Here is a 23,892-nt window from a genome sequence, read left to right as displayed (position 1 = left end):
ATTTTGCAAAAATAACAATATTTTTCACATTTTTTATGAAAAAAAATGTAAAAATCAAAATTTTTTAACATTTTCGGCCAATTTGTTTTATGCTACATATGTTTGGTAAAAAACATTGCAAAAAGCGTATTTTGATTGGTTTGCGCAAAAGTTATCGCGTTTACTAACAAAGGGAAAGATTTTTGTCATTTTTGTTGTTTTTTTTTTAACGCGTAATCGCGGCGATCTGCGATTTTTTTTGCGGGACTGCGACATTGGGGTGGACAGATCGGACCCTTGACTGACATTTTTGACACTTTTGGGGTTACCAGTGACACTACTACAGTAATCAGTGCTATACATATGCACTGTTACTGTAAAATGACACTGGTAGTGAAGGGGTTAACTTTTTTTGAGAGGGAAGGGTGGTGTGTGTCCCTAGGGGCGTGATTCTAACTGTGATTGGCTGTGGCTTGAGGTGTAGGAACAGTGATCAACGGTCCTACATAGTAGAACCGTATGATCACCATTCATACCATTCTCCAGCTGTCACGGACGATCGTGAGTGCCCGGCGGACATCGGGTCCGCCGGGCACACGCGCGGGGGGGGGGTCTGTGACCGAGCGGGAGCACGCCTCCAGCGGTGCGCGCTCGCTCCCCAGAGCCTCGCAGGCTAGTGACGTACCCATACGGCAAGTGGTTAAAAAAGAAAGGGTTCAGTAAATGACATATTGATTAGCCCCTTCCCCGACTCTCCATTCTGAAACATTACCCGCAGCAGCCGGGGGGAGAGGAGATGAAAGGAGGGAGGCCAGCAGCACTGCATGCAATATTTGGGAAAGCCCGGGCAGTAGAGGGAATCGGCACTGCACAGAGTGATTAGGGAGTACCCAGACACACCCCTTCCACACATCTATGGATGTACTACATAGTTTTTTTTAATGTAGCACTGTCCCCTTAGGGACTGCTGGATATTGACTCTGTAGGTTCCCCATGGTTACCAGCACCCCACTCCAATAATTATTTCAGGGGTATTTGGTTGTTTTTGTTGTTTATTTTAGACTGTGGATAGGAGAAGGAAATAGTGGGATGCTCCAACTTAAACTATTCACAGTGATTGAGGGCTCCTATCTTCTCTGCTTCTCCATAGGTGTGAAACAGCCAGGCTGTTGATTCATCCTGCCACTTGGATGTATGTAGATTAAGTATTTTATCCTCAAGATGACTTGGTGAACACAAGTTATCTTCAGGATACTCTCCCTAGTATCCTCTCTCTCCCTCTTTCTCTGCTGACACCCATCCACTGACTGTCCTACTAGCAGGGGTGGCCCCCCTCAGGTCAGGCCCCTTGACACGAGCCCCTGTACTCACGATACTGCAGTCTCAGGCTCTCCAGTGCCTCCTCCCTCAGTCAGCTTCCCTGGACCTCTGGGTTCAGCTCCTCTCAACCACACCTCTGGCCCTCAGGACGACCTCCTGCAACCACATGCCATTTCTACAGAGGAGGAAGCAGCCGCCCCCCTCCCTCCGACACTCCAGCCAAAGACCCCGCAGCACATGTGCTCCTGGACAGCACTGGGGGGGCTGGAGAGGGGGAGGCTGGACAGAACTGGGGGGGGGGGGGCAGCAAAAGATGTTGGATAGGAGCAGCAGTGGGGGAACTGCATATAGAGGAATTGATCTTTCCATATTCCTCCTGCAGCCGCTGAATGCCTGCAGGAGGGAGAGAAGGAGAATCAGGCATTCAGCGGCTGCAGGAGGAATATGGAAAGTTCAATTCCTCTATATGCAGCTCCCCCACTGCTGCTCCTATCCAGGCACACAGGGAGGCTTTGCTCTGGCCCTCACCTTCTTCCCACCCCCTGTGAGCTGCGCGGGAGAGCAGCGTGGACTCAAGAGGCAGCTACTGCAGCTGCCTTCAGATAGAGATGCGGGCCGGCCCGGCGACGCTGGCAGGCCCCCCTAAGCGGCGCCGGCCTGACACCCCCCCAGTGTGTGACATCCACCCTGCACCCCCCATTGGTACACCAATGCCCCCAAGCTCATTTTTCTATTTGCAAGGTCCCCCAAAACATCATTATCAAGCTCCCCAAAAAATTCACACAAGACCCTTATCTGAACATGCAGCCTGGCAGTCAAGGAAAGGGGGGGGGACAAGCTTGTGCCCCCCTGCTCCTGAACCATACCAGGCCATATGCCCTCAACATAGGGGGGTACCTTGCCAGGTAGAACCCCCCTGGAAAAGCACCATATACCCATGTTGATGAGGACATTGTGGGTGTATCCTGTGTTCATTTTTTTTTTTTAATAAAGTTTTTGCATAAAAAGAATGAAACAGTTTTTAATTTGTAAAATATTTTAAATTGCACTATATATTCCTGATCGACACTCAAGAGAACCCTGAATTACTGGGCTCTATATATAATGGATATGTTTATCTTTATAAAAAAAAAATAATAAATGCAGATAACAAAAATGTGCATTTATTATTTTCCTGCAGCAGCCTGGAAAGAATTGCACCTGTGATCAGTAGATCACGGGTTCAATGTGGACTATTACAGACATGTCCTCCCAGCTTTCATCCCATACTTCTGTATGGACTTTCTGTTTGAAAGCTGGAGGACAGGTCAGTGGACTGTGAGGGTGCTCATCAGCGCCCCCTGCAGCCCATGAAAGCTACAAGTCCATCTGCTTTGGTGGCAGATGGTAACTTTTAATTTGTTCATTCACAGGAGTCTGTAAATGAATGATATGGCTGTATGGGTTGAGCCTTTAATTTGTTTGAAAAATCTACTTCACTAGAGCTTCCATATGATCTTCATAGTATTGGCGCAACAAGTGAGGAACATCACTTTGAACAACGACTTAACAAAACCGACTCTGGTGGGACTCGAACCCACAACCTTTGAATTACTACACCAACTAGAAGTCCAATGCGCTATCCATTGCGCCACAGAGCCCTTCCTGAGAGCTTCATGAAAGGACCATACCTGAGGAACTACCGAAGTCGTAGCAAATAAACAAACCTGGATAAAGGCTGCCACTGGAGAGTAGGGATGTGCCCAATTTCCCACATTCCAGAACAACACCTACTCAAGATTCTGAGAAAGCAAAAAGTTAGTTTTCTTCACATCAGCCTCACACACTAAAACCCTTCACCATGTGTATGTGACAACCCTAGGTAAAACATATCCACCATCCATAATCCTCCCAGCCAGTACCTCACCTACCCTTTCCATATGCTCAAACCTATGGGAAGGAGCATAGTTTTCCAACATATACCGTATTGGACACACGACATTTCATCATCATTCCCTTCCTAGGTCCCTGGCCTGTGTTCTCCATACAAAATACAGCCTTGCAAAGGGGGAAACCGCCTTGTGACCCTTGCATTGATCCCCCCCTTCTGAGCCTTCCAATGTAGTTGAGAATGGGAGGCGTTTGCCCAAAAGTTAATACCTCAAGGACTCTAGTGGCAATTTATGTCCAGAGACTCCCTTTTTACTATTGAATGGTTCCGCAGGGGTTAGATTCCAGATTAGAGATGTATAGAACAGTTCCCGGCGAACAGTTCCCGGCGAACTTCGCATGTTCGCGTTCGCCGCTGCGGGCGAACATATGCGATGTTCGGTCCGCCTCCTATACATCATCATTGAGGCAAACTTTGACCCTGAACATCACAGTCAGCAGACACATTCCAGGCCGATCAGCATACCTCCCTCCCACACCCTCCCACCTCCTATAAATAAGCAAGGGCAGCATCCATTTTAGATCATTTCTGTGTTACTGAGAGCAGGGAAAGTGCTGCTGCTGCTGCTGTTATAGCTAGGGACAGTTTGTCAGTGTTCCCGGTCTTGTTAGCCAGTGTTCTTGGTACACTCCTGCTGTAAGGACAGCACCCCAAAAAGCCCTTCCTAGGGCTGGTATTAGAGGTTTTTTTTGGATATATATATATATATATATATATATATATCTATTGTCCCCAAAAGCCCCTTTGAGGGCTGGTATTTGTGTAATTTTTTTGGTTCTGTGATATATATATATATATATATATATATATATATATATATTGTCCCCAAAAGCCCCTTTGAGGGCTGGTATTTGAGTATTTTTGTAATATATATATATGTAGCATGTCCAGAACCAGAAAAAAAAATTCATATAGGTGTAAAAGGGGTTCCCACCATCCCTGCTCTACTGAAAAATTATCTTTTTTTTCTGGTTCTGGACATGCTACAGAGCTGAAACTTCACAGGTACACTTTTTAGACCCCCTAGACACTAAATCACACAAACAAAGTTCTTAAAAATTGTCATTTTTGATAGAGAGCCAATTATTGGAAAAAAAAAAAAAAAACTTAACAAAAAAAAAATTTCTTTGGATTTATTGTTTGGGGGGTCTAAAAAGTGTACCTGTGAAGTTTCAGCTCTGCAGCATGTCCAGAACCAGGAAAAAAAAGATCATATAGGTGTAAAAGGGGTTCCCACCATCCCTGCTCTACTGAAAAATTATCTTTTTTTTCTGGTTCTGGACATGCTACAGAGCTGAAACTTCACAGGTACACTTTTTAGACCCCCTATACACGAAATCACACAAAAAAGTTCTTAAAAATTGTAATTTTTGATAGAGAGAAAATTATTGGAAAACTTAAAAAAAAAAAAAGAAACTTAAAAAAAAAAGAATTTCTTTGGATTTATTGTCTGGGGGGTCTAAAAAGTGTACCTGTGAAGTTTCAGCTCTGTAGCATGTCCAGAACCAGAAAAAAAATAGAATTAGGGTTAGGGCTAGGGTTAGGGTTAGGGTTAGGGCTAGGGTTAGGGTCAGGGCTAAGGTTAGGGTTATTTTTAGTGCTTAGGGTTATAGGGTTAGGGTTAGAGGCGTAGGGGTAGGGCTACTAACTCTAACCCTAAGTATCTCACCGTAACCCTAACCCTAGCCCCTAACACTAAACCTAACCCTAACCCTCTAACCATAACCCTAACCCTCTAACCTTAACCCTAACCCTCTAAGCCTAGCCATAAAAATAACCCTAACCCTAAACCTAACCCTAGCCCTAACCCTAACCCTAACCCTAACCCTAGCCCTAAGCCTAACCCTAGCCCTAACCTTAATTCATATTTGTTTCTGGTTCCGGACATGCTATAGAGCTGAAACTTCACAGGTACACCTTTTAGACCCCCCAGATGCTAAATCCAAAGAAATTTTTTATTTTTATTTTTTTTTTAATTTTTACAATAATTGGCTCTCTATCAAAAAATAACAATTTTTAAGAACTTTTTTTTGTGTGATCCCTCTCCGGCATGCCACAGTCCAGGTGTTAGTCCCCTTGAAACAACTTTTCTATTACTATTGTGGCCAGAAAGAGTCCCTGTGGGTTTTAAAATTCGCCTGCCTATTAAAGTCTATGGCGGTTCGCCCGGTTCGCGAACATTTGCCGATGTTCGCGTTCGCCGTTCGCGAACGGCGAATTTTAGGTTCGCGACATCACTATTCCAGATGAGGTATGCTACTGGATGTTCTTCCCTGGTTTTGAAATTCTTGACTAAACTTGGGGGTTGTCAGCACGGGTCCCGTACACAATACTAGCTTAAACTAAACCAATTTTTTTTTTTTTTTAATAATAAATGTTATACTTACCTGCTCTGTGAAATGGTTTTGCACAGGGAAGCCCTAATTTCCCTCTTTTCATATCCCCCACCAGTGCTCCCAGTTCCCCCCCCCTCCCCCTTCCCAGTGCACTCCATTGCAAGAATTCCTTTAGAAGTAATTAACCACTTAAGCCCCGGAAGATTTTACCCCCTTCCTGACCAGGGCCTATTTTGCGATTCGGCACTGCGTGACTTTAACGGACAATTGCGCGGTCGTGCGGCGATGTACCCAAATTAAATTGACGTCCTTTTTTTCCCACAAACAGAGCTTTCTTTTGGTGGTATTTGATCACCTGTGCGATATATTTTGATCATGCCCTATAAACAAAAATAGAGCGACAATTTTGCAAAAATAACAATATTTTTTACATTTTTTTATATGAAATTCCCCCCCAAAAAAATTTAAAAATCAAAATTTTTTAACATTTTAGGCCAATTTGTTTTCTGCTACATATGTTTGGTAAAAAAAAATTGCAAAAAGTGTATTTTGATTGGTTTGCGCAAAAGTTATTGCGTTTACTAACTAAGGGAAAGATTTTTCTAGTTTTTATTGGTTTTTTTTAACGAGTAATGGCGGCGATCTGCGATTTTTTTTGCGGGACTGCGACATTGCGGCGGACAGATCGGACCCTTGACTGACATTTTTGACACTTTTGGGGTTACCAGTGACATTTCTACAGTAATCAGTGCTATACATATGCACTGTTACTGTAAAAATACACTGGTAGTGAAGGGGTTAACTTTATTAGAGAGGGAGGGGCTATGTGTGTCCCTAGGGGCGTGCTTTCTACTGTGATTGGCTGTGGCTTCAGATGTATGAAGAGTGATCGACGGTTCTACATAGTAGAACCGTATGATCAGCCTTCATACACCGGGGAGAATGACAGGTGGCTTGTTTACACAAGCCGCCTGACTTTCTCCCTCTCCCCCGCCGATCCCAGAGTGACCGGTGGACATCGGGTCCACTGGTCACACGCACGGGGGGGTCCCTAGACCCTCACAAGCTAGTGACGTAGCCCTACGTCCCTTTGCCTGTGAGGGGCTGACTGCCGACGTAGATCGGCGTTAGGCAGTCGGCAAGTGGTTAAAGTGATACGAAACCTTTATTTACTTTTTTTTTTAATAACAAGCATGTTATACTCACCTACTCTGTGTAATGGTTTTGCACAGAGCAGCCCTGATCCCTCTGGGGTCCCCCGCACCCACTCCTGGCTCCTCCCTCTTCCATGTACCCCCTGCCCCCAGCAAGGAGGGTACTGGTGCAGACTCTCTCCCAAGCCCCGCTGTCTGAGCCCATTGACACAGACAGGGGGACTTTGCCCCATCTCCTGCTTCCTCATCATACTATTTGATTGACAGCAATGGCTACTGCTGCTATCAATCTGCCCTGTGAGGAGATGGAGAACCACAGCTATTTTGCACAGCGGTGGTTACAAATCGGGCTCAGGTATATATACAAGGGGGGATCCATTAATGTAATTAATGCAAAAATAACTTCAGGATTTAGAATCACTTTAAAGCCCAGGGATGCCTCTGTCAGCTTTGTCTGGCTTTTGATGCCTAAATCTGTGCTTTATAGCTCACAGTGTGGTGCTAATAACACCAAAGTCTTGGGTTTGATCCTTGTATGAGAAACGTTTTTATTCCAGCAATAGTGGATTTCCATGGGCAACCATGCTTGGCCTAGTTTATTTCAACCTGTTAAACACAGTTATGTCACAGTTCCTGGCAAAGAGCACCCCCTTGTAAAGGTTCATTTTGGGGTGGAACATGCTCATCTTCCCTTGCCAGACAGTCAGGTTGCATGCTTAGATAAGATTCTGGTATGGAATTTTGGGGGGACCTCATTCTTTTCTTCTTGAATTTTTCATGAGGTTCCCGCTTAAAATCTCTACCAGGTTGGAAGGTTCTGGTATAGAATTTGGGAGAGATATCATACTTTTTTTTGTTTTTTTTTGTGGGGTCCTCTTAAAATATATACCAGACAAAGACTGGTATAAATTATGGAAGAACCCCCAAGCCCATTTTTCTTTTTGAAAGGTCCCCCAAAACATCATTTTCGATCTTCCCAAAAAATTCACACAAGACCCTTATCTGAACATGCAGCCTGGCAGTCCAAGAAATACTGAAGTATTTTAGTTTTTTTGCCAACCTGGCCTGTTAGTGTGCCCTGAGGACCGGAGTTGAGAAACTGCACTAGAGCTTCCATATGATTGGAAGCCATTGCTTAGCATTGGCGCAACAAGTGAGGGACATCACTTTGAACAATGACCAAACAAAATTGACTCTGATGGGACTCAAATCCACAACCTTTGAATTGCTATACCAACTAGAAGTCCAATGCGCTATCCATTGCGCCACAGAGCCCTTCCTGAGAGCTTTATGAAAGGACCATGACTGAGGAACTACCGAAGCAGTAGCAAATAAACAAACCTGAATAAAGACTGCCACTGGAGAGTATGGATGTGCTCAATTTCCCACATTCCTTGCCTGAGATCCAGAACAACACCTACTCAAGATTCTGAGAAAACAAAAAACGGAAAATTGTATCATACTTACCGTAATTTTCCATTCCTGGTGCCCATTCATGGCAGCATACCTGTGATAGAGCTCCACCTCTACTCCGCCTACAGGGATTGGAAATAGTTTAAAAGAAACATGCCCCCTACTCCCAGCATTCTCATGTGATATAGAATACCGAGGGAGGGAGCGTATGCTGCCATGAATGGGCACCAGGAAAGGAAAATTAGGGTAAGTATGATACAATTTTCAGTTTTCCTGGCTTCTCCATGGCAGCATACCTGTGATAAATAACTGGCTGACAAAAGGGGGGGGGGGGTATATGCTAAAACACAAAGAAACGTTTTTTGGTTTTCTTTTTTCTTTAGGCTTCCTGCATTGCCCTTCTTTCAAATTCTACAGTGGTGAGCGTTCCACTGTAGAATTTGCTCTGCCTGCCCATGAGGCAGAAATTGATCTCATTGAATGAACCTTCACCTGCTCCGGAGGAACCATGCCTTTAGCCCTGTACACTTTACGTATTAGTTTGTCAATCCAGGATGCAAGAGTCCTACTAGAGGCTTCCTTCCCTCTGTTTTTTCCCCATGGGATAATGAACAGCCTGTTAGATGTTCTAAATTTTTCTGTAGCCTCGAGATACTTCTTGAGGACTTTCGCTATGTCCAAGCTTGGGTATATTTCTGACTGGGAAAAAAAACTGGCAAGGCCCATGGTTCCCTGAGGTGACTTGCGGTAGGGACTTTAGGGGTGAAACCTTGAATAGGTCGCAGTTCCACTCTGTCTGGAAAGAAAGAAACGTGATCCTCTCCGACTCCCAGGGCTTGCAAGTCCGATATCCTCCTGCCAGATGTAATAGCTAGAAGAAAGGCCATTTTTAAGGATAAGTTCCAAATCAATATTTGTTCCATAGGAGAAAAAGGATGTTGCGCCAAGGCTTCCAGGATTTGAGTCAGGTCCCATTTTGGAAAGGTGCGTCTGACCGGAGGGCGTGACTTTAACACCCCTCTAAGGAACGTAATTACGAGAGGGTTGACCGCCCATCTTGAATTTGTTGCCGCTGATAATGCGGCCACCTGGACCTTTAATGAACTGAGACCTAGGCTTAGGTCAAGTCTGGTCTGTAGGAACCCCAAAATATTGGAGACTGAATGTGAGAATCGATCGAAATTTTTTTCCAGCCGCAAAGGTTTGGAACTTTCCCCAGACTCTTGAGTAGATGGAGTTTGTGGATGGTTTCCTTGTTTGAAGGAGTGTCGAAATGACTTCCGGGGAACACCCTAAGGCTTCAAACCTCCACCATTCAATTTCCACACCCGTAGATCCAGTCTGTGCAGGTTTGTATGAGAGACTCTGCCCTGCTGTAGAAGTTGAGGGAACAGGGGAAGTGTCAGAGGTGTGTTCACAGACAGCCGCATGGCTAGTGGAAACTAAGGTCTCTTGGGCCAATAAGGGAGAATCGCCAGGATGTGTACTGGTTCCTTCAGGAGCCTCAGGAAGAATTTTAGAATAAGACGGCGAGGTGGGAAGGCATACCCTGTGTTGAAGTCCCAGGTGCATGTCAGAATGTCCACTGCTTCCACCTGGGGGTGTGGAAATGGGAGATAAATCTGGGAAGCTTGCTGTTCCGTGGTGTAGCGAACAGATCCACCTGAGGATATTTCCAGTGATTGGCGATCTGGTAAAATACGTGCGGATGCAGCGCCCATTCATTGTTGTCCAGACAAGATCTGGAGAGAATGTCCGCCTGATTGTTTAGCCTGCCCAGGAGATACACTGCTCTGAGGTCTAGGAGATTCCTCTCTGCCCAGAGCATGATTGGTTCTTCTTCTGACAGAAGCGACCTGCTGCCCTGTTGTTCAGTTGTAGAAGGACTCTCTTGCCTCTGATATGGGGAGCTAGAGAGGTTAAGGCTAGGATTGCTCCTCTCAACTCCAGGATGTTCAAGACTAGGCTCTCGGCTTGAAAGGACCATCTTCCCTGGACCTTAATTTCCTCGCAATGGGCTTCCCACCCTCTTCCGCTGGTATCTGAGAAGAGGGAACCCAACTACCGTGGTTTAGAGAGGTTCTGAAGCTTCGTCCACCAATGAAGACTTCTGCGCATGGATGGTGTTAAGAGGATGGGCTGTGAGAGACGTTGTCGCTCTTTTGATACTCATGCAAGGGTGGTCCCATATCTAACAGACATTTGTGGATCTTGATCATAAGGTGAATAGCTCATGTTGGCTATAGCAAGATGATCAGCTGAAAATAGGGAGAAAGAAAGCTTCAAAATCGTGCCAAAAAAAAAAAAAAAAAAAAAGAAAGGATTTTCTAATGCTCTTTTTTTTTTTTAAAGGAAATACCAGAAAAAAAAAAAGATGTACCTGGTCAACGACACGACCTGATGAGGCTGCACACAGTTTGCCAGCAAGCCTCAGACTGATTAATCAGAATTTATAGGGAAGGGGAGGGAGTGAAATCCCTGGGACCTGCTCTTCCTGGAAAAAAGGAAATATTTGTTTGCTGGGTGTTTTCTTTTTATTAACTAAAAATAATAAATGTCCTCCAGCTTTCAAACCGAAAGCCCATACAGAAGTATGGGCTGAAAGCTGGAGGACATGTTAATGGACTGTGAGCGTGCTCATCAGCGCCCCCTGCAGCCCGTTAAAGCCTTTGGTGGCAGATGGTACTTTTAGTTTATTCATTCACAGGAGTCTTTGAATGAATGATGTGGCTCTGTGTGGGTGGAGCATTTAATTTATTTTGTAAGGCTACTTCACTAGAGCTTCTGTATCATTGGAAGCCATTACATAGCATTGGCGCAACAAGTGAGAGACGTCACTTTGAACAACGACTTAACAAAACCAACTCTGGTGGGACTCGAACCCACAACCTTTGAATTGCTACACCAACTAGAAGTCCAATGCGCTATCCATTGCGCCACAGAGCCTTTCCTATGAGCTTTATGAAAGGACCATAACTGACGAACTACCGAAGAAGTAGCAAATAAACAAATCTGAATAAAGGCTACCACTGGAGAGGAGGGATGTGCCCAATTTCTCATATTCCTTGAATGAGATCCAGAACAACATCTACTCAAGATTCTGAGAAAACAAAAAGTTAGTTTTCTTCACATCAGCCACACACACTATAACCCTTCACCATGTGTGTGTGTGACAACCCAAGGTAAAACATATCCACCATCCATAATCCTCCCAGCCAGTACCTCACCTACCCTTTCCATATGCTCAAACCTATGGGAAGGAGCATAGTTTTCCAATATATACCGTATTGGACACGACATTTCATCCTCACCATTCCCTTCCTAGGTCACCGGCCTGTGTTCTTCATGCAATATACAGCCTTGCAAAGCCAGAAACCGCCTTGTGACCCTTGCATTGATCCCCCCTTCTGAGCCTTCCAATGTAGTTGAGAATGGGAGGCGTTTGCCCAAAAGTTAATACCTCAAGGACTCTAGTGGCAATTTATGTCCAGAGACTCCCTTTTCACTATTGAATCGTTCCTTTCTGCAGGGGTTAGATTCCAGATGAGGTATGCTACTGGATGTTCTTCCCTGGTATTGAAATTCTTGACCAAACTTGTGGGTTGTCAGCATGTTTACACAATACCAGCTTAAAGTAAACCTATTTTTTTTTTTTTTTTTTTAATAATAAACATGTTATATTTACCTGCTGTGTGCAATGGTTTTGCACAGAGCAGCCAAATTTCCCTATTTTCAGGTCCCCCACCAGTGCTCCCAGTTCCTCCCCCTCCCTTCCCAGTGCACTCCATTGCAAGAATTCCTTTAGAAGTAATTAACCCTTTAGGAATCACACAAGCAGGAAATTACATCTCTGATGATGTTCTGTACACTGAGTGTGTATGGAACCACTCCAGGTTGCTTCAATTTTTGTTAGAAAAAGTTACAGACCGAAAAGGAAATATAATTTTAAAACCAATAAACTACAATATGTCACAATTGTTTACGCTATATATGTATGTATATTTTTTTTATTTGCAATTTTTTCCCCTCAAAAGTGGAGTTACCCTTTAACCACTTAAAGACCGGAAGGATTTGCCCCCTTAATGACCAGGCCCTATTTTGCGATTCGGCACTGCGTTATTTTAATGGACAATTGTGCGGTTGTGCGACGCTGTATCCAAACTAAATTTACATCCTTTTTTCCCCATAAACAGAGCTTTCTTTTGGTGGTATTTGATCACCTGTGCGATTTCTATTTTTTGCGCTATAAACAAAAAAAGAGCGACAATTCTGAAAAAAAAAAACAATATTTTTCACATTCTGCTATATGACATTCCCAAAATATACAAATTTAACCACTTTACCACCGGAGGATTTTGCTGTCTTCCGTCCAGGCCACTTTTTGCGATTCGGCGCTGTGCGACTTCAACTGACAATTGCGCAGTCGTGCGATGCTGTACCCAAACGAAATTTACGTCCTTTTTTTCCCACAAACAGAGCTTTCTTTTGGTGGTATTTGATCACCTGTGCGATTTTTACTTTTTGCGCTATAAACAAAAAAAGAGCGTTTATTTTGAAAAAATAACAATATTTTTAACATTTTTTTATATGAAATTCCCCCCAAAAAAGATGTAAAAACCAATTTTTTAAAAAATTTTTGGCCAATTTGTTTTCTGCTACCTATTTTTGGTAAAAAAAATCGCAATAAGTGTATTTTGATTGGTTTGCGCAAAAGTTATTGCGTTTACTAACAAAGGGAAAGATTTCTGTCATTTTTGGTGTTTTTTTTTTTAACGCGTAATGGCGGCGATCTGCGATTTTTTTTGTGGGACTGTGACATTGCGGCGGACAGATCGGACCCTTGACTGACATTTTTGACACTTTTGGGGGTACCAGTGACATTGCTGCAGTAATCAGTGCTATATATATGCACTGTTACTGTAAAAATGACACTGGCAGGGAAGGGGTTAATTTTATTGGAGAGGGAGGGGTTAATGTATGCCTGGTGCTTACTGATGTGTAGGGGGGGAGGTGACTGAGTGAGTCATGGACAGATCGGATGTCCAGCTATGCTGAACAGTCCGATCTGTCACTCCCTGTCACTATGGAGATCCGTCCGCTTGTGTTTACACAGGCGGGCGGATCTCCACACTATAAATATGCACTGTTACTGTAATAATGACACTGGTAGGGAAGGGGTTAACACAGTAAGTGATCAAGGGGTTAAATGTGAGCCTAGGGGCGTGTTTCTAACTGTATGGGGGCGTGGCTTGTGAAATGATCACAGAGACCTGTGATCCTATACAGAAGGATTACAGGCACTCTGTGATCATTCCAGAGAGAAGAATGGTCAGCTGTGTTTACAACAGATGACCGTTCTTCTCTCTCAGTGGGAAACGATCGCGGGTGTCAGGCAGCAATCTGAGCCCCCTGCCCCGTGCATCGGAATCCTTCTGATGAGTGGGGGCGGGAGCGTGCCGCCGGTGGCGCGCATTAGCCCCCTAGCTGCAGGCGCGTGACTGATGTATACCTACATCGGTTCACGCAGGAGGGGCTGCCTGCCGCAGTTTAACTGCAGTTGGCGGTCCGGAATCGGTTAAAGCCCAGAGATGCCTCTTTCAGCTTTGTCTGGCTTTTGATACCTGAGTCTGAGCTTTATAACTCATATTGGTTACAGTGTGGTGCATTTAAGAGCAAAGTTTTTATTCCAGCAATAGTGGATTTCCATTGCCAACCATGCTTGGCCTAGTTAACCTATTAACCTCCCTGGCGGTATTCCCGAGTGTGGCTCGGAGTTAACTTTCAGTACCAAAAGCGGTAACCCCGAGCCACACTCGGGATTACCCCGCAATGTTACTCATCTTCCCTGCGATCCCCCGCCATCCTCCCCAGCGTCCTCACAGTCTCTCCCCGCTCTGTGCTCGGCCGATGCCGGCACCTGACTTCCGCTTCCCTCCCTGTGAGCGTTGTGATGCAGGGGGGTGGAACCGGCGGCAAATTGGAAAATGTAAATACACCAAATGACATGATACAAAGCTGTGATCCTACCGTATTACACTGTATCATTCCATTTCACCACAGGATATCACCTGGTGACTTTTCCAGTGCCCTGCCTGTGCTTTTCCAGTGCTTTGTGCCATGTCTCTTTCTGGCACATCGCATGTGGAATTTGGGAAGAATATCAAATGATCCAACGGAGCGATGTGCCAGAAAGAGACATCAGAATCATCGCTGTCATCACTTTCCATACCTGATGACGAATTTTCCCACTAATCGCTATCGCTCAGTTCTTCAAGTAACTTCGTTTCACTGTCGCTGTTTTCCAGTTCGTCTAGAAGTGCTTTTGCGCAAAAAGAACGCTTTTTGGAAGCCATGGTCGTTCTCTATTTTCCAGGCACAAACAACTGGAAAAGCACAGGCAGGGCACTGTAAAAGTCACCAGGTGAAATCCTGTTACAATATTTTTTAAAAATGTTAAAATTTTAAATAGTTTTAATTTTAACAGTTTTAAAAAATAAAATTTTAACCGTTTTAAAAAAATATTGTAACATAATATTTTAAAAAATATTGTAACATAATATTTTAACAATTTATTTATCATTTATTATCATTTATTTATGTCATATTTATGTCCTCTATTTTATGTCAATTCATATTAGTATTGAGGATCTGTGTGACCCTATCTGTGCGTTATTGTTCAGGCAGTATGTGATTGAGGTGTGATAGGAGGGTGCCACCATTATTGCATTATTGCACTATTGCGCTACTGGATTTTTCTGCTATTTTGTAGGAGATTCCTTTATTTAGTTTATGGTTCATGTAAGTAGCTGCATTAATTTAAAGATATCTCCTAAGCGCTTGGGGGTACTCATTTCTCCTATCTTTATAGACGTGGTTTGTTTCTGTGTGATATAAGTACAAATACAATACACTTTAATACAGTAGGGATCAGAGGGCCCTGCTCGTTAGAGCTTACAATCTAATTGAGCTAATATGAACACGTGGCCATATTAGGTCAATGATGTTATAAGCATTCCCACTTTGTATACATGCAGCTGCGAGATAAGGAATCAATGACCTGCAGTTCATTGGCGTGGCAATGACCATGGGCGTCCGCAGAACTTTTTTCAGGGGGGGCATAATTTTAAGGTCACCCATGCTCCGCCACTTTTCAACAATGTCATGAAGGGGAGGGGCTTAGTCATTATACTTATTTTGAGTATATTCCCTTAAAGCATGTTATACAGCACAGTGCTTTGCTGTGTAATTTGACCCCTTCTATCACCTAAAATACCTGGCTGATCCTGTCTGGCTATGTCCTCCCCTCTGTAAACTGACCACAGTATACCATGGCTGCTGAGCCCTGACACCATGGTCAGTTTACGTGCCTCCGTCATCCGCAGCCCTCCTGTCCTCCTCTGTCCTCTCTACCCCCCTCCCTGCCTGTGTGCTCCTGTGTCAGTGCCCACCCCCCTCTTCTCCTGCTGCTGTAGTTTCATTAAAAGTTTCATATTCTGTCTACAGTCTGTTTCATAATCCTGTGTGCCCCTGTATCTGTTTTTTATAAAAATAAGCCATTCTTTACAAGTATAGAGTGCCACTCGCCGCTCACGTGACCCGCCACCTCTCTCCTCCTCTCCTCTTCCCCTCCTCCTCCCCTCCCAACTGACATCAGTGAGGAATCCTTGGCCCCGCCCTCTGCAGGCAGCTGTCAGCCGGAGAGAGGAGAGAGCCGACAGGTCACGTGAGCGGGGCTCGGCCCTCTGAAAACTGGTAAAGAACGCCTTATTTTTTTAAAACACAGACACACAGGCACACAGGCACACATGATTATTAAACAGAACAGACAGGATGGTATAAAGTGGCTTAACAACCACTTAAAATGGGAAGTTGAGATTCCAAGGGGGGGCATTTGCCCCCCCTTGCCCCTACCTGCGGATGCCCATGGCAATGGTGGCTATCTTTTGGGTTTGGACCCTAGTTAAAAGGCACCCCTCTTTCACATCTTATGAAGTTAGCAGGTATGCAAATTAATTTCCTATAACATGGCCAGATCTGACCTTGTAACAAAACACGTGACTTTTGAAAATCCTAGCAGTAGAGATCAGTTCGATAAAGTCTCGGCAGCTCAGGTAAGGACGGTTTGGGAACTTGTAGAACCAGTACATGTTAATGTCTGATGTAAATGACATATAGGACGCAGTCTGTCAGTAGCATTTATACAGCAGATTATTATTTTTCCTAAAGAGAGAAATTTAGTTTGGCACGGAGCAGCAATTTTAGTAAAACTTAAAGTAAAACATGCAAAACTCCATCAAATACCATGCCCAGGGGAAGCCCTGACACTGCATGTAAAGTGGCACATCTGTGCAAAAAAAAGTGTTGGGTTCCTCTCCAAAAATCCATAACTGACCCCTATTTGAGCATGCAGCCATACCAGACCTCATGTCCTCAACATGGGGGAATACCTTGCCAGGGGAAATACCTATACCTTGCCAGAGGGAACACCCCCATGGCAAACCTCCTTTTCCCCATGTTGATGAGGACAAGGGCCTCTTCCCCACAACCCTGGCCCAGTGGTTTTGGGTTATGTGGGAAGTGGACTTATTGGAATCTGGAAGGCCACAGTAATGTCATTGACCAGATATGGCCATGTCTAAATATTGGGGGGTGGGGGTCCCCCTTGGCAAAGCACTTGTCTCCATGTTGACGAGGACAAGGGTCTCCTCCCCACAACCCTGGCTCAGTGGTTGTGGGGGTCAGTGAAAGGGGGGTTATTGGAATCTGGAAGCCCCTTTAAAAAAGTTTTGAAGTTTCATGAATGAAATATAATCTTTGAAGGGAGGGGTGTGGATCTTTCTATCATCCGCCTCTCCTTATTTCATAGATCACGTTTCATTCAAAGGAGCTGTAGTACCAGATTCTATGAATGGAGGAGTTTGGTGGAAAGGGAGGTCATAGTATGGCATTTTTTATGAGTGCCTATCAGAGCTGCTTCAGTTCTAGAAACCCCCTCCACAACAGAAGACTACAGAAATTTGTGGGTGGGGGTTGGGGTATCAGAGGAGGAAGAATTCTGCTAAACAAGGACACATCACATTGAAGGTAAGTCATATTCAGTGTTCTAATTTTTCATGGAATTGCTTACTTTTATTAAACTTAGGCTTTAACAGCAGGAAGGATAGATTTGGAGTTAGGTTTGGAAGTTAAGGGTTGGGGGAGAGGATTTATAATTAGGGATATAGGTAGCTAGTGTTTCAGTTGGCCAATCTTAAGGTTTGGTTAACCCCTTGAAGCCGACAGTATGCAAATATGTGCCCCCACTGGACTGGGCTTTTTTCCGTGGGGGCGCATATTTGCATATCTCCCTTTGAGCTGGGTCTTAGCGGGAGCCCCGGGCCCCATACTAATGATCTCCCGAATCCCGATTACCTGATCGCTGATTGGCTATCACAGTGATCAGTCACTGTAAAGCCCACCCCGTGTTTTCCTTCTCTGTGAATGGAGGAGAAAGATACTTAGTATCTCTCTCTCTCTCCTTGCAGAGAAAAAAAGTGTGTTAAAATAAATAAATAAATTAGATAAGGGTTAGTGTTTGGGTCAAGGTCAGGGTCAAAGGTCAATGTCAGGGTCAATTTTTTTTTTTTTTTTAAACAGCATTTTCTTTTTAAATTAGTAGCAGTATCAGTTAATGTCAATGTCAGCGTGCTTTTGGTAGGATAAAAAAAAAGGAAAATGCGCGTTATAGTTTTTCAGCTGTTTTACGGGTACCAACTAACTAACATACACATAACAACTAACAACTAACATACACATAACAACTAACAACTAACATACACATAACAACTAACATACACATATTTGGTATCGCTGTGATCGTCAGGTGCAGAAGAATTTAATTTAGTTTGCTCTTTGGTGGTAGGTTATAGTAGTAGCAAGAAATATACAGCTAAATTTAATAAAAAAATATTTTTCTTTTTACTATTTGGTGCCAGTTTTTCTTTGATAATAAAAAAAATTCAGAGATATCCACTACCATTTACCACCAAATAAAAGCACCATTTGTCCTGTAAAAAACGCAGTATAATCCACCTGGATGCACAAAGTAGTTGTGATGATATGTACAGTTATACTAACACATGTCAAAGTTAAAAAATTGTGCTTAGACAATTTGATTGGCTTTACCCTTAGACCCGAAGGGATTAAGGTTTGGGGTTGGTCTGGGAGTTAGGCTAAAGTTTAGTATTGAGGTACATTTCTTTTGAATTTCTGAGTTAAAGTATTGCCACATTGATAAGCCAATAGAAATGAGTGGATGGCAGCAATCTTCATTACTACCAGTAAGTGTCATAGCTTTGCCAACTGGTAGCTGTCCAGAATTTGGTATAATTGGGTTTGATGCCGGCATGTGCAGGTATCTTTTTTTGTAATTTTACTTGCACAGGATTGAGTATTCTTTGAAAAGTGAATTTTCCCTTGGTTTACTAATATACGTTTGAAAGTGAACATGTTTTTCTCCTTAGTAAACCAACCCAAATATCATTTATGTAAAAAGGTCCACCTGGGGCCACCCAAATTCTCAGTATACAAATCCAATACCTGAGTTCACTCAGCTACCACCATGTATGGTTAACTGATAACAAAGAAAAACAACTGGTGCATATTGTGTCCAGTTCATGGAACTCCAGTAAATACTTTGGTGTGCACACTTTTTTTGTATTTATACAAAAAAACAGAAGTTCATTACCCCCCCACCAAAAAAAAATAGAAAAAAAAATTAAAAAAGAAAAAAATCTTCCTTCTGGAGGGTTAAAACCTCTGACAGGTTTCATCACCCTTCCCCCACTCTCCCCAAGCAACACACTGAAAATTTTACATTTTGCCCAAAGTTTCTCCTGAAAAATAGCAGTACACTTCCTGTGCCTAAGCGCTTCTGTGCCTCTTTCCTCATTGCCGTATATTTTGAGATCATCTAAGCCCAGGGGTCTCCATTTTTTCCAAAGGGACAGTTTTCTGTCCTTCAAACTTTAAGAGGACTGGACTTTGCCTACTGGAAGCAGCAAATGCCCTGGCGTCACCTAACCAATGCCCCATTATTAGCATTAGTGGGAGAAATAGTGCCCCATTGTTGGTGTCAGTGGGAAAAAGAGTGCTGAATTGTTGGTATGGGTGTGAGGAATAGTGCCCCATCATGGCTGTCAGTGGGAGAAATAATGCTCCATCATTGGTGTCAGTCAGTAATAGTGACTCGTATCAGTAGAAGAAATAGTGTCCCATAGTTGGTGTCAGTGGAGGAAGAGTGCCTCATCATTGGTGTCAGTGGGAGGAAATTTGTCCCATTGCTGCTGTCAGTGGTAAGAGGAATGCCCCATCATTGGTACCAGTGGGAGGAATAATGCCCCAAGGGCCGGATAAAGTCAAGCAAAGAGCCACATCCTGCCCTGTTTGGATGGATCCATACCTTCAGAGTCATTTTGTTGATCTGCACTTTTACAACCTCTCTTGCTGCTTCTTCATCATTATGCTACCAGTCAGGGGAGGACTGGGCCAGGGGGGCAATTGCCCCCCCCACCCCCGGGCTGCCCTGATGCCCCATTAAAAGGCTGCACCACTTCTGCCACAGACAAGCCTAAAGGATTTCTGGTGAAGGGAAGTAAAAAGTCCCCGCAGCTGACCTACTGAGTGTGGGATGAAAACAAGGACAGAGTAGAGGCCACCACCCCCACCCCCCATTATGGATGGTGTAAACTGTGTCTGAGCAGATGCCGGTTCCATGCCCCACTGGGGACTCTTCTCTCCCTGCCAGCCCCGACAGAGCTTTCCCAGCTCCCCCCATCAGCCTCCGCTGGCTAGGTCGGGAACCCGGATTCAGGTGGTGAGTAGAGAGTACCTTGAGCGGAGCTTCACCATGCAATGGGGGTCAGGAGGAGGATGGGAAGAGGAAGAGTGGCAGGGGGGCCGAGTTGCTGCACTATGGGCCTCTGGTGTGTAGTTGCCAGTGATTGGGAGAAGTTATGGCCTGAGGAAGCAAAGCTCTGCCTCTACTAAGATAACCACCCCACACAAAGACACGGCACAGAACAAGGCATGGTATATCAAGAGTAGGGAAAAGACCAGTTGCAGGCAGAAATGTCATATTGGTGTCTATTCCTTTGTCCTCTGCCTGCCTTTTTGGGCATAGCTTGCACAGTCCCGGTCCTTCCTAAAGAGAGACTGTCATTTTTTTTCATTCAAGGCACATAGTTCACTGCCAGATGTGCAACGGTTTCCAGACATGGGGAAGCACATGTCCCTCCCTATGTGACCCTACTCAGGCCTGAGCAGCCAATCACCAGGCTCAAACACTGTCACATAGGGGGTGTCATGATGTTAGCCCCTCGACTAACCTCCAATGCCAGTCCACAACAAAGTTCAGACAGGCTGGAATTCTGCAACAGGGAGGTGGTGAGGAAGCATGGTTGGGTAAGTATACATGTGGTGGGCAATGTTACTTTTCCTAAATGGCCAAAGTGACGATGGCGTTGATTTACTAAAACTGGGGAGTGCAAAATCTGGTGCAGCTGTGTATGTTAGCCAATCAGCTTTTAACTTCAGCTTGTTCAATTAGGCTTTGACGATAAAACCTGGAAGCTGGTCTCTATGCAGAGCTGCACCAGAAATTGCACTCTTCAGTTTTAGTATATGAACCCCAATGTCTCTTTAAAGCCCCCTAAAATATATATATACTGAAATTCAGCTGAACATGCATCTAATCAATGGGGAGGAAATGTTTGACTTCTGCCAGTAGGAAGTGAGTTGCACTGCTTATAGATTAAAATGTATCACCCAGTTAATGTGAAAATAGACAATTTTGGTTATTGGTTACTTACGTAGATGTCAAATTCTACAATACTCGGGTAACAAAGCTCTTTAGAGAGTTCTTAATTTTTATCTGTAATTTACTCAACACATCAATTAGCTTTTTTTTTTGTTAGAAAAAGAAGTTCTAGGATATGCATTGTATCTAATAATTGTTCTCCAATTTTGTAGTGGTGATAATGTGCATGCACTCCGTGTTGCTTGGTGGTGAGGACCAACAACAACTTCTAGAGTCAGCCCATGACCTTCGAATGACAGATGGCTCCGTGGTATTCATTCCTTACGACACCTTGCAGTACAGTCTTCCTTATGATCGTCCCTTTTACATGTTTACGAACAAGACTAAGCTTCGTCGGGCCTATGACGCTGTGCTCACCATCACTGTCACCTCTCAGCATGGAAACTTCTACGACTCATTCCGAGATGCAAAATCCAATGAAGTGGTTCCAAGAGATCTTGACCCAGTAGAGGTAATATCCCCTCATATATCAACTTCTTATGTTCATATGGGGTTTTATAATGTTTTGGTAAAATGTATCAATCAGAGAAAAAATATTCCAGATACATCATCAGAAAGGAAGCACAGGCTAAAGCTAGCCACATACTTTAAGATTTCTCTTGTTCACCCCTGCAAGTTAAGTGAGAGAAATTAACGTTACCTTGATTCCCTCCTTTTAACCACTTGCCGACTGCCGCATGACTATTTACGTCGGCAGTCAGCCCCTCACAGGCAGAGCGACGTAGGGCTACGTCGCTAGCCTGTAAGGGTTTTGGGAGCGAGCGCGCGCCGCCGGATGCGCGCTCCCACTCGGTCACGGACCCCCCACTCGCGATCGTCTGTGACAGCGGGAGAAAGGCAGGCGGCTGATGTAAACAAAGCCGCCTGTCAGTTCTCCCTGTGTAAGAATGGTGATCAAGCGGTTCTACTATGTAGGACCGTTGATCATTGTTCTTACACATAAAGCCACAGCCAATCACAGTTAGAAACACGCCCCTAGGACACACTTAACCCCTCCCTCTCCAATACAGTTAACTCCTTCACTGCCAGTGTCATTTTTACAGTAACAGTACATATGTATAGCACTGATTACTGTAGTAATGTCACTGGTAACCCCAAAAGTGTCAAAAATGTCAGTCAAGGGTCCGATCTGTCCGCCTCAATGTCGCAGTCCCGCAAAAAAAATCGCAGATCACCGCCATTAGGCGTTAAAAAAAAAAACAACAAAAATGACAAAATTCTTTCCCTTTGCAATAACTTTTGCGCAAACCAATCAAAATACGCTTTTTGCAATTTTTTTTTTACCAAACATATGGTAAAAAAAAAAAATTGGCCTAAAATGTTAAAATATTTTGATTTTTACATTTTTTGGGGGGGAATTTCATATAAAAAAAATGTGAAAAATATTGTTATTTTTGCAAAATTTACGCTCTTTTTTTTTTTATAGCGCATGATCAAAAAATCGCACAGGTGATCAAATACCACCAAAAGAAAGCTCTGTTTGTGGGAAAAAAAGGACGCCAAATTAGTTTAGGTACAGTGTTGCACGACCGCGCAATTGTCCGTTAAAGCCACGCAGTGCCGAATCGCAAAATAGGCCCTGGTCAGGAAGGGGGTTAAATCTTCCGGGGCTTAAGTGGTTAAACGGTGCAGATGGAGGAATCTTCCCTGACGGCTGTTGCATTTTGACAGCCACGAGTCCTGCAGCTGTCAGAGTACCTGAACAATAACTGCAGTCACCGTTTGGCTGACAATTTACTGCCCAGCTGCTTCGAGTTTCAGATCAAAGCTTGTTAAGTTGGGTGGTGCCACCTGCAGCTTGGATTTCAGCCGATTCAACAGGACAACCATCATAAGTAGAAAAGCCTTTCCTTTACTAACATGTTGCAGAGAAGGACCCTTGCTCTTTCTGTGGAAGCAGTGGTCTCTCTGCAGAGGTCTGACATGCCTCCTACTGAGTCTCACCTACAGCCCTGCAGTCAGCAAAGCTCATGCTACCTATTGACATGTCTCCTTCTGAGTCACACCTACAGCCCTGCAATTAGCGAATCTCATGCTCCCTATTGATTGAAGAGCTCTGGTTTTGACTTAGCAGAGAGTCTTTCAGACCTCTGTAGAGAGACTATTGACTGAAGTGCCGGTTCACACTACTCCGACTTGTCAGGCGACTTGGTCGCCTGACAAGTCGTGCTCCAGTCTGTGCAATGGGAACCGTTCTAATAGGAGCGGCTCAAGTCACTCCGACTTAGAAAAAGGTTCCTGCACTACTTTTGGCTGAAGTCGGAGCAACTTGCATTGACTTCCATTATGTGAAGTCAGTGCAAGCTGCGCTGAAGTCGCGGTGCACGGCGACTTGTTCAAGTCGCCCCAAAGTCGTGTCGCCATAGTGTGAACCGACTCTAAGAGGAAGGGGCCTTCCTTACTGCATGCTGGCAGGGGACAAGTTTTTCTACTAAGTATCTAGCTGCTCTCTGAAGAAGAAAAAAAACTGTTAGGCTTTGCATACCTTCTGCCATCCTGTAGATGTTTTTTTTTCTGATTTGAAGCGGAGTTCCACCCAAAAGTGGAACTTCCGCTCATTTGCTTCCTCCCCCCCTCCGGTGCCACATTTGGCACCTTTCAGGGGGAGGGGGGAACGGGTACCTGTTTTTGACAGGTACCCTTTCCCACTTCTGGGAGACGGCGCTGTCTCTCAGAAGTTTGGCCCCCTCCTCCTTCCCCCGCCGCCGAGCCAATCCAAATACGCAGAGCGCTTCGCACATGCGCATTAGGGACCCGCCTGTGAAGCCGCAAGGCTTCACTGCCGGGTTCCCTCACCGGCAATTGTGGTGGCAGCAGCACCCAACAGCCAATGGAAACATCGGCTGCGGTGCCGACATCTCTGGATTCCAGGACAGGTAAGTGTCCTAATATTAAAAGTTAGCA

General features: G+C 44.4%; 1 protein-coding gene across 1 annotated transcript in view; it reads left to right on the top strand.

The window, feature by feature from the left end:
* GUCY2D (guanylate cyclase 2D, retinal) overlaps positions 1–23,892 on the top strand; it is a 143,794-nt gene that overhangs the window by 34,311 nt on the left and 85,591 nt on the right. The window contains exon 3 of the mRNA XM_082256558.1: positions 21,141–21,439. Coding sequence (XP_082112684.1) covers positions 21,141–21,439 — 299 coding nt within the window. The remainder of the gene's footprint in view (positions 1–21,140; positions 21,440–23,892) is intronic.

This window comes from Pelophylax lessonae (assembly GCF_965119305.1).
Source record: "Pelophylax lessonae genome assembly, chromosome: 4".
NCBI lineage: Eukaryota > Metazoa > Chordata > Amphibia > Anura > Ranidae > Pelophylax > Pelophylax lessonae.
Note: the sequence above shows the minus strand (reverse complement) of the source record. Positions and strands in the feature narration are given on the sequence as shown.